This window comes from Triturus cristatus, chromosome 7 (genome assembly GCF_964204655.1).
Source record: "Triturus cristatus chromosome 7, aTriCri1.1, whole genome shotgun sequence".
Classification (NCBI taxonomy): domain Eukaryota; kingdom Metazoa; phylum Chordata; class Amphibia; order Caudata; family Salamandridae; genus Triturus; species Triturus cristatus.
This window is the reverse complement of record NC_140590.1, coordinates 1,593,045,392-1,593,058,063: the sequence shown is the minus strand read 5'-3', so window position 1 is coordinate 1,593,058,063 and position 12,672 is coordinate 1,593,045,392. Positions and strand designations below refer to the sequence as shown.

The following is a 12,672-nucleotide window of genomic DNA, read 5'->3' as shown; positions in this document are numbered from 1 at the left end:
TAAATTAACAGCCACCTGACAAATGTTGTAAATTGGCCTTTGTGATAAATTCAACTGCAGAGATATTGGTGACAAATGTATAATTTAACAAAAGATGGATACATAAATACATGCATGGAAGCACACAAACATTGACAACATATTCATGAGAAAACCTTTTGACACTAAACTAGCTGATCAATCCACAGGTACACACTGACGATAAATTGACACATGGTGATTATAAAAATTGACAAATATTTGTTACATGTGTAGATTTTCACACTACATCTAAGAGATGCATCGATTCTTTTAGATGTACTCATAAATACACTGATTTAACAGATAAAGCCCCCCAGGGATCTATAGTTTATCCATGCCCCTCCCTGTTGCTGCTTATCGAATCCCACCTTTTCCCTTTCACTATTACTCCCTATGCTCCTAGTATCTCCATGAAAGCTCCTTTGTCATACACCTGCAGTGACTCGGCCACTGAAGGTCCGCGGCCACACATTTTCACAACTCATGCACTTCTGGCACCTTAAACCCAGCCTCAGCAGCACCCCTGCAGACCTACCAACTCACACGGGGCCACCGTGTGTCGCACGATTTCGGCTCCTTTCACATGTCACCCAGTGTGAAGCCAAAATCACATGGTGGCAAGCAAGGTGATCTGGAAACCACTGCATATAGTGGCTCCCCAGCTCGTCTTTTGCGGCAGTAAGCAGACGATGTTCATTAAGAGGTGTGAAAACAACCCTGGACATTGGTGACAGTTTCAGCGACCCTTTGTTTTAGTTTTTTTGTGGTGAAGTGGACTTGATGGGCTTATTGGAGGGCAGAGTGCCTCTAAGGTAGCTCTCCGAATAAGACCCCGCCCCTCCTCACATAGTGAAATTGGTTTACAGGTTGGCAGGTCTGCTCCTGGGTATTAGCACCTTGTGTGGTCTGGCACAGAGATATAACCTCTCACCACCAGATGAACCAACAAGAGGCAGAATGCCTAACTGCCAAAGGAGACACACCAGTTTGTTTGGACTCACACCTTTTTTTTTAACAAACCAGACCCACTGTTTCTGCGTCTCATTTAATAACTACTTTTAAGGGCAACCCAAGGTTATCACTCACACAAACCCAAGCAGCTCCTACCTGTATCTTTCCTCAAAAGACATTTACACAGGGGCTGAAGCCTGTATGCCTGCTGGCAGGACAGTAAATAAAACAACCATTCACCCTAGCCAAATCTACGCCGGTGTCAACCACCCACAGTGCTCCCTGAAATCAGCACTCCAGGCAGTAATCCATAGCACTCATTCAAAGCATCACTGATGCCAATCACCCATGACGTTCACATAAAACTGCACTGAAGTCGATGACAATGGTGCTTCTCCAAAGGAGTGATCATGTCAACAGCAGTCCTCTAAAGTGGAACTGATGCCAACAATCCACAGCCCACGTGCCACCAAAACAGAGCACTACTCTGAAACAGCACTGATGCCAATAACTCATAGCAACAATTCACAGCAAAACTGATGCAAATAGTCACACCATTATTACAAAACAGTAGCGATGCCAGTAAATCACACTGCTCACCCATAGTCATAATCTTTATTCGATTTTAGACACAAAATCATAAAATACAAGTCAGTTAAAAAGAGCAAAAATTGACATCCACATATTCACACTTTCTTTAAAATCCCCGAAAGATAAAACACAAGAAAGAAACAAACTGTGGGTGAGTTTAAAAACTGTAAATACAGTAAAGCCAGTTTGACTTGAGTGAAATTTACTGATTTTAAAATTGGTCGCAAAAACTTATATGGTAAATTATTATGCTTCGAACAGATCATAACAATTGTAATGTGTCATTGACTAAGACATTGTCACAGTCACATAGGGGCAATTCCGAATCCTTAAAACAGTCATGATTAAAAAAAACTAGACAGAGAAATAAATTCAACCTAAAATAAGACAATAAGCGTCGCTGATGACGTTTCATATTCCAAGTCTAAATTACTAACAGTTTCACTACGATCGCATGTCAGACTGAGAGTTTTAATTTTGCAGAGTCCTTCCAGTCCGCTGCAAATCTTGCCTATAAATGCCGCTGCAACCAATTTGTGGTCAGAGCTAACTATGCTGCTGGGATTAGCATATAAATCGGGCCTCCCTAAAGACATCCTATTATGGGAGATATAAGCCAGCCACGGGATCAGAAAGGGTTTGTCCAATTTTAAACAATCCTGCAATATTAATCTATTAAAACCAAGTTCCTCCCTTGTCCAAATTTATAGCCAAACATTTGAGGGTCGGATCTGCTCAATAATGTAACCTATTCCCAGTTCTTCATGGACGATTTCATAAGGTACACATTGTGGGACTCCAAGGAGTCCCCTTAAAATTGTATTTTCTGCTACTTGAATCGGGGAGACCAGGCCATAGCCCCATATTCCACTGTCATAACTCGCTAGTGGGACGCACTTAGCCCTGAAAATTTCCAAGACAGATTACTTATCCAAAATAGCACTGTTGTTGATCATTACAGCAGGCATCCAAGGCAACATGGATATCAATAATCTACACAGCACTCATCCAAAGCAAAAGTAATGCCAATAAACACAGCGCTCATCCAAAGCGACACTGATGCCAGACTCACAGGATTAATCCAAAGCAACACTGATGTCAATAATCACAGCGCTCATCCACAGCAACAATGATGCCAATAATGACAGCACTAACCACAGCACTCATCCAAAGCAACACTGATGCCAGAATCACATCACTGACCACAGCACTCATCCAAAGCAACACTGATACCAATAATCATCGAACTAATCTAAAGCAGCACTGATGCCTATAATCACAGCACTAACCACAGCACTCATCCAAAGCAACACTGATGCCAATAATCACAGCATTCATCCAAAGCAACACTGATGCCAGAATCACATCACTGACCACAGCACTCATCCAAAGCAACACTGATACCAATAATCATCGAACTAATCTAAAGCAGCACTGATGCCTATAATCACAGCACTAACCACAGCACTCACCCAAAGCAACACTGATGCCAATAATCACAGCACTAATCACAGCATTCATCCAAAGCAACACTGATACCAATAATCATCGAAGTAATCTAAAGCAGCACTGATGCCTATAATCACAGCACTAACCACAGCACTCATCCAAAGCAACACTGATGCCAATAATCACAGCATTCATCCAAAGCAACACTGATGCCAATAATCACAGCGCTAATCAAAACACTCATCCAAAGCAACACTGATGCCAATAATCACAGCATTCATCCAAAGCAGCACTGATGCCAATAATCACAACACTAACCACAGCACTCATCCAAAGCAACACTGATGCCAATAATCACAGCCCTCATCCAAAGCGACACTGAAGCCAGTAATCTCAGCACTAACCACATCACTCATCCAAAGCAACACTGATGCAAATAACCACAGCACTCATCCAAAGCAATACTGATGCCAATAATCACAGCACTAATCACAGCACTCATCCAAAGCAACACTGGTGCCAATAATCACAGCACTAATCACAGCACTCATCCAAAGCAACACTGATGCCAATAATTACAGCACTCATCCAAAGCAACGCAGATGCCAAAATCACAGCACTCATCCACACCAACACTGATGCCAATAACCACAGCACTCATCCAAAGCAACACTGATGCCAATAATCACAGCACCAATCCAAAGCAACACTGACGCCAATAATCACAGCACTATCACAGCACTCATCCAAAGCAACACTGATGCCAATAATCACTGCACTAATCCCAGCACTCATCCAAAGCAACACTGAAGCCAATAATTACAGCACTAATCACAACACTCATCCAAAGCAACACTGATGCCAATAATCACAGCACTCATCCAAAGCAACCCTGATGCCAATAACCACTGCACTTATCCAAAGCAACACTGATGCCAATAAACACAGCACTAATCACAGCACTCATCCAATGCAATACTGATGCCAATAAACACAGCATTAATCACAGAACTCATCCAAAGCAACACCGGTGAAAATAATCACAGCACTAACCACAGCACTCATCCAAAGCAACACTGATGCCAATATTCACAGCACTAAGCACAGCACTCATCCAAAGCAACACTGATGCCAATAATTACAGCACTAATCACAGCACTCATCCAAAGCAACACTGATGCCAATAATCACAGCACTCATCCAAAGCAACGCAGATGCCAAAATCACAGCACTCACCCAAAGCAACATTGATGCCAATAACCACAGCACTCATCCAAAGCAACACTGATGCCAATAATTACAGCACTACCACAGCACTCATCCAAAGCAACACTGATGCCAATAATCACAGCACTCATCCAAAACAACGCAGATGCCAAAATCACAGCACTCATCCAAAGCAACACTGATGCCAATAACCACAGCACTCATCCAAAGCCACACTGATGCCAATAATCACAGCACTAATCACAGCACCAATCCAAAGCAACACTGATGCCAATAATCACAGCACTACCACAGCACTCATCCAAAGCAACAGTGATGCCAATAATCACCGCACTAATCACAGCACTCATCCAAAGCAACACTGAAGCCAATAATTACAGCACTAATCACAACACTCATCCAAAGCAACACTGATGCCAATAATCACAGCACTCACCCAAAGCAACCCTGATGTCAATAACCACAGCACTTATCCAAAGCAACACTGATGCCAATAATCACAGCACTATTCACAGCACTCATCCAAAGCAACACTGGTGCCAATAATCACAGCACGAACCAGAGCACTCATCCAAAGCAACAGTGATGCCAATAATCACCGCACTAATCACAGCACTCATCCAAAGCAACACTGAAGCCAATAATTACAGCACTAATTACAGCACTAATCACAACACTCATCCAAAGCAACACTGATGCCAATAATCACAGCACTCACCCAAAGCAACCCTGATGTCAATAACCACAGTACTTATCCAAAGCAACACTGATGCCAATAATCACAGCACTAACCACAGCATTCATCCAAAGCACACTGATGCCAATAATCACAGCACTTATCCAAAGCAACACTGATGCCAAAATCACAGCACTCATCCAAAGCAACACTGATGCCAATAATCACAGCACTCATCTAAAGCAACGCTAATGGCAATAATCACAGCACTGATCCAAATCAACACTGATGCCAATAATCACAGCACAAATCCAAAGCAACATTGATGCCAATAATCACAACACTACAACAGCACTCATCCAAAGCAACACTGATGCCAATAATTACAGCACTAATCACAACATTCATCCAAAGCAACACTGATACCAATAATCACAGCACTCACCCAAAGCAACGCAGATGCCAAAATCACAGCACTCATCCAAAGCAACGCCAATGCCAATAACCAGAGCACTCATCCAAAGCAACACTGATGCCAATACTCACAGCACCAATCACAGCACTAATACAAAGCAACACTGATGCCAATAATCACAGCACGAACCACAGCACACTGATGCCAACAATCACAGCACTAATCACAGCACTCATCCAAAGCACACTGATGCCAATAATCACAGCACTCATCTAAAGCAACGCTGATGCCAATAATCACAGCACTGATCCAAAGCGACACTGATGCCAGTAATCACAGCACTGACCACAGCACTCATCTAAAGCAACACTGATACCATTAATCACACCACTAATCACAGCACTCATCCAAAGCAACGCTGATGCCAATAATCACAGCACTCATCCAAAGCAACACTGATGCCAATAATCACAGCACTCATCCAAAGCAACGCTGATGCCAATAATCACAGCACTCATCCAAAGCAACAGTGATGCCAATAACCACAGCCCTCATCCAAAGCAATACTGATGCCAATAATCACAGCACTAATCCAAAGCAACACTGATGCCAAAAATCACGCCACTGATCCAAAGCGACACTGATGCCAGAATCACAGCATTAATCGAAAGCAACAGTGATACCAATAATCACGGCACTAACCACAGCACTCATCCAAAGCAAAAGTGATGCCAATAATCACCCCTTTTGTACCGCTTTGTTCGCCATAAGTTGGCAGGGTATGCTCAGACGTTGAGTCCCTTGCTCACTTTGCCTCTGGATTCAAGCAAGCCTGGCTGAAGACGGCTGAAATGCCAGAAACCGGTCCTAGGAAGCTTGTTTCTGGTGCAGGGAAGGCATGGCTTGGCAGTTCGGGCTGTACTGTTCCCATGAGGCACAGGGTCAGACTGATTTGCATATGGCCATGTATGAACTGGGGTGGCAGAGTGGGCTAAAGAACGGTGATGGATCAAACCCAGATCTGTTGACTGGGTCTGAGTGTTTGATTGGTTCTGATGCTCCGTCCATCACCACCCCCTTTTGTACCGCTTTGCCAATAATCACAGCACTTATCTAACGCAACACTGATGCCTATAATCACAGCACTCATGCAAAGCAACGCTGATGCCAATAATCACAGCACTAACCACAGCACTCATGCAAAGCAACACTGATACCAATAATCACAGCACTAATCCAAAGCAACACTGATGCCAGTAATCACAGCACTGACCACAGCACTCATCTAAGCAATACTGATGGCAATAATCACAGCGCTAATCCAAAGCAACACTGATGACAGAATCACAGCACGGACCACAGCACTCATCCAAAGCAACACTGATACTAAAAATCAAAGCACTTATCTAACGCAACACTGATACCAATAATCACAGCACTCATCACAGCACTCATCCAAAGCAACACTGGTGCCAATAATCACAGCACTCATCACAGCACTCATCCAAAGCAACACTGGTGCCAATAATCACAGCACTAACCACAGCACTCATCCAAAGCAACACTGATGCCAATAATCACAGCACTTATCTACGGCACTCATCTAAGCAACACTGATGCCAATAATCACAGCACTCATCCAAAGCAACACTGATGCCAATAATCACAGCACTAATCACAGCACTCATCCAAAGCAACATTGGTGCCAATAATCACAGCACTAATCACAACACTAATCCAAAGCAACACCGATGCCAATAATCACAGCACTAACCGCAGCACTCATCCAAAGCACACTGATGCCAATAATCACGGCACTAATCACAGCGCTAATCCAAAGCAACACTGATGCCAATAATGACAGCACTCATCCAAAGCAACCCTGATGCCAAAATCACAGCACTCATCCAAAGCAACACTGATGCCAAAATCACACCACTCATCTAAAGCACCACTGAAGCCAATAACCTCAGCACTACCCACAGCACTCATCCAAAGCAACACTGGTGCCAATAATCACAGCACTAACCACAGCACTCATCCAAAGCAACACTGATGCCAATAATCACAGCACTTATCTACGGCACTCATCTAAGCAACACTGATGCCAATAATCACAGCACTCATCCAAAGCAACACTGATGCCAATAATCACAGCACTAATCACAGCACTCATCCAAAGCAACATTGGTGCCAATAATCACAGCACTAATCACAACACTAATCCAAAGCAACACCGATGCCAATAATCACAGCACTAACCGCAGCACTCATCCAAAGCACACTGATGCCAATAATCACGGCACTAATCACAGCGCTAATCCAAAGCAACACTGATGCCAATAATGACAGCACTCATCCAAAGCAACCCTGATGCCAAAATCACAGCACTCATCCAAAGCAACACTGATGCCAAAATCACACCACTCATCTAAAGCACCACTGAAGCCAATAACCTCAGCACTACCCACAGCACTCATCCAAAGCAACACTGATGTCAAAATCAAAGCATTAACAACAACAATGATACAAAGCAACGCTGATGCCAATAATTACAGCACTAACAACAGCAACACTGATGCCAATACTTACAGCACTAACCACAACGCTCATCCAAAGCAACTGATGCCAGAATCACAGCACTCATCCAAAGCAACACTGAGGCCAATAATTACAGCACTAACCACAGCACTCATCCAAAGCAACACTGAAGCCAATAACCACAGCACTCATCCAAAGCAACACTGATGCCAATACTTACAGCACTAACCACAATACTCATCCTAAACAACACTGATGCCAATAACCACAGCACTCATCCAAAGCAACACTGATGCCAATAATGACAGTACTAACCACAGCACTCATCCAAAGCAACACTGATGCTAATAACCACAGCATTCATCCAAAGCAACACTGATGCTAATAACCACAGCATTCATCCAAAGCAACACTGATGCCAATAACGACAGCACTAACCACAGGACTCATCCAAAGCAACACTGATGCCAATAACCACAACACACATCCAAAGCAACGCTGATGCCAAACATCACAACTCTCATCCAAAGCAACACTGATGCCAGAATCACAGCACTCATCCACAGCACTCATCCAAAGCAACACTGATGCCAATAATCACAACTCTCATCCAAAGCAACGCTGATGCCAGAATCACAGCACTCATCCACAGCAACGCTGATGCCAGAATCACAGCACTCATCCACAGCACTCATCCAAAGCAACACTGATGCCAGAATCACAGCAATAACCACAACAGTCATCCAAAGCAACACTGATGCCAATAATGTCAGCCCTCATCCAAATCAACCCTGATGCCAATAATCACTGCACTAATCACAGTGCTAATCCAAAGCAACACTGATGCCAATAATGACAGCACTCATTCAAAGCAACACTGATGCCAATAATCACAGCACTCATCCAAAGCAACACTGATGCCAAAATCACACCACTCATCTAAAGCACCACTGAAGCCAATAACCACAGCAGTAACCACAGCACTCATCCAATGCAACACTGATGCCAATAACCACAGCACTCATCCAAAGCAACACTGATGCCAATATTTACAGCACTAACCACAGCACTTATCCAAAGCAACACTGATGCCAATAACCACAGCACTCATCCAAAGCAACACTGATGCCAATAATCACAGCACTCATCCAAAGCAACACTGATGCCAAAATCACACCACTCATCCAAAGCAACAATGATGCCAAAATCACACCACTCATCTAAAGCACCACTGAAGCCAATAACCACAGCAGTAACCACAGCACTCATCCAATGCAACACTGATGCCAATAACCACAGCACTCATCCAAAGCAACACTGATGCCAATAATGACAGCACTAACCACAGCACTCATCCAAAGCAACACTGATGCCAATAACCACAGCACTAACCACAGCACTCATCCAAAGCAACACTGATGCCAATAACCACAGCACTCATCCAAGGAACACTGATGCCAATAACCACAGCACTTATCTACGGCACTCATCTAAGCAACACTGATGCCAATAACCACAGCACTCATCCAAGCAACACTGATGCCAATAACCACAGCACTCGCCCAAAGCACAGAAGTGATACCAGTAATTGACACGACTGCTTCCTTTGAGGGCGGCCTCATGCTCTCGATATTTCCTATCTGTGCGCCCAGCCTTCACCCTACGCTTCGAAGCCCGGGGCTGGTCGCCTTTCTTTTCTGAAGCAGTGGTCGAGTGGTAGCCTTGCCTAGCAGTGTACGCGCCATTCGGCTGAATCCAGTGTCCACCACAAGGCTTAATATAGCGCTATCTCCAAATAAAAGGAATGATTGTTTACAGTCTGGCATCCTCCAAACTGCAAGCTATCTCAAAAAAGCATCCTCTATATTTCTAAAATGCGGCATCAAAACTGACTTTTATTTAAGCCTTATTATTGCCACCTCTTCTTTTTTCTTTCAAATGGTCCTCCCTTCCATCTTTTGTATACTTCCTCTCCCTGAGCACAATCTTCTCCAAATCACATGCATGTTTGCACTAATCTCTATTTATTTATTTGGTATTGCTTTATTTAGGAGTTCTACATAGCGCTAAGGTATAATAGCGCTTACAATTATCGTGACGATGACAGATGTATTTCAGCAAACTACCCACAACTCTTTAGAAAGATGACAACGTTCCCTTCTTTGAAAGTTACACCTCTGTAACCTCACAATCCCTAATCTCCTCTCCCTCAGCTCACACGCCCACCTACCCTCAGCAAGAAGGCACTCACCTCTTTCACTGAAGATCACACCCAACTCCTAACAATTTAATCTACCACAAAAAACTGGAGTGAATGCACGGAATGGTTTTTGCTTGAGCCCACAAACCAACAATACCCACTAACTGGACTAACCGCTAACCTTGGGGTCTGGAGCAGCATGCTGCCAGGCGTAAAGCTCCTCGACGCCTCGTCAGGGGTAGTAAGCGCTAATTAAATGCAATTACAACACAATACAAACAGCACTCATGCCAAGAATCCACAGCCCTCATCCAAATGTGAAGCTGCAGTCGTGCCAATAACCCACAGCTCTCATTCATTTTTTTTATTTTTTTATTTCAGGATACATTTTCTAGAGGTATTCAAGAAAAACGTACAGACCAGTAAAGATACACAGAGGAATGACTAAATAAGAGTGGTGTTCAGGTTATTACTCTAGTATGTGGTGGGAACTGGCAGCATGGAGTGTGTATATTGTATTCGACATATTGGGAAGATGAAGGTTTATTGATGTAGACTTTAGGAGTGTTTCAAGGGGCTGGCTGGGAGGTGGCTATATGAAGGAAGTTTCCCCAGTTGATCGTTTGGTTTATGGTTGTAAAAAGAGGCGGAAATGACAGCTGTTGTACAGTGGCAGTCCTGATTGGACAGGGTGACATCCGGTAGAATGTCATGACATCAGACGCTCCCTGTGACTTGGTCTCCCATGACAACAAAGGTGGCCGTCTTCTGCTGCCTGGCTATGTAGACCCCTTCTGTGTGTGGTCTCTGCCACAATTTAGGAGATCCTACAAAATACAGGATGACCCCGAGAACTTTATAAGAACACTCTGGAGCCTAAAGCAGCTACAGCCTGTAAACTCTCATTTCTATCAGCACCCCAAAGGCACCGCTCCATAAATCTGTGTCAGTTGGTTCTACAACTTTTCCAGCATCAGCAGTGCCCCCAGACACGAGGGAGTCTGCCTTTCTTGCAGCAGCGTGTGAAAAGGAGAAGTGCAGCTATGCGTGAGTGCCAACGAGCCGGTGCCAGGAGCCCACCCTCAACAAGCCACTCACAGGACAGCAACGCAGGCAGAGTACACAGCTCATCTGCAGCATCCCTGATGTTAGTACAAGGGACGTGTGTCTGCTCTTGATCCCTCGATTACCAGCAGCCCATAACTCGCTGAAAGGAGAGCAGCGACGACTCATCCAAAAGATAAACTCAGACCAGGTTCGCCTAAGATCACACTGTGCGCCTGCAGCTAGTGCTGAAACTTTCTCCAGCACCAGGAGGTCTCCGAAGCTGAGCTCATCTAAAACTGGACGGCTGCCCGGCCCGCACATTCCTCATGGAGCCGCGCTCGATTGTCAGCAAACAGCACCGCCAGACTCCCCCAGACAGCACCGCCAGAGCGGGCGCTCACTCACCCAGCAGCAGGAGCCTGTGCGTCTGCTTGTACTCCCTCTTCTCCGCCTTCAAGCTCTTGTCGATGCTCCGGCTTCGCTTCCTATTGGCTTTAATGCAGGCTTTGATGAGCTGGGGGTCCGTGTATTCCGGGGACCCCGGTCCCAGGGGGATCCCATCCTCGGGCGACCCCGGAGGCCTCAGGGGGTAGGTGATGGAGGGCTGGTGGGGTCCGATCAGCCTGGTCCGCAGGCTGTGACACATCCCCATGCTGGTCCCGGAGGCAGAGTAAACTTCAGCAGCAGACTGACATGTCCTGAGTGAGGGGGGGTCAGGCGCTGGTATGAGGGTGTCAGCAGCAGGCACGGGGGGTGGGGGTGACGACAGGCTCCTCAGACACGCTCTCCGTGTCAAGGGCTCCACTCCGGCTCACTCTGACTCCCCCCTCTTCAGGGAAATTTGTTTTAGGAGCAACAGGGAAAGATACACTTCAGCCGTCACGTGACCAGGGCAGGACAACCAGGATTTACCGTAATGTGTAGAATTACAGGGCCAGCCTGAAGCGACAGCAGGAAGAGGACAGGGGAGCGCGCTGGGGCGGTACTCCCTCCCGGGGTGCGGGTGGAGAGACAAGGGGGTGCAACGGGATACAACTGCACCGTGAGCCCTGGCACTGTGCTCATGGCTGCCACAGGGATGGGTGCCAATGGAGGGTGGTGCTGCCTGGGTCCTGCTGGCGCCACCTTTCCAAAGCTCTTTCAAGGACTTTTAGAATAAAGGTGAACCTTTTATGAAGAAAGTCTAAAAGCGCCATTGAGTTGCGTGGGACTGATGCAATATTATTAAACGCAGGATGAAACGTTTATGTAAATACAGGTTACACGTTAAATGAGCACATCCTAGAATCGGGGATATAGCTGAAAAGTAACAATATGCATTTAGACTAGAGCCAGAAGACAGAACGTGCGAGCCACCATAGTATTTTACTGGCGTGACCGTGTTTTTATGGTCTTTGATACCCAGGCCGGTAAAAATTATATAAAATTCGGCCTAAAGCAGGTATTTTACCCTTTTCAATAATTACCGAAACAGAAAATAGTTTAAATTAGAAATTCGCTTAATAACATTGTTCTAGAGCTGTGTAAATGAATGAACACAATTTAAGTAAACAT

The 12,672-nt window shown here is 45.0% G+C and overlaps 1 protein-coding gene across 2 annotated transcripts in view; it reads right to left on the bottom strand.

The window, feature by feature from the left end:
* The window catches only part of GNAS (GNAS complex locus), an 812,652-nt gene extending 800,701 nt beyond the window's left edge, over positions 1-11,951 (bottom strand). For both annotated transcript variants that reach the window (XM_085619449.1, XM_085619450.1), the window contains exon 1: positions 11,524-11,951. In XM_085619449.1, the coding sequence (XP_085475575.1) occupies positions 11,524-11,770 (247 nt within the window). In that variant the 5' untranslated portion in view covers positions 11,771-11,951. The remainder of the gene's footprint in view (positions 1-11,523) is intronic.
* Positions 11,952-12,672: the final 721 nt, after the last annotated feature.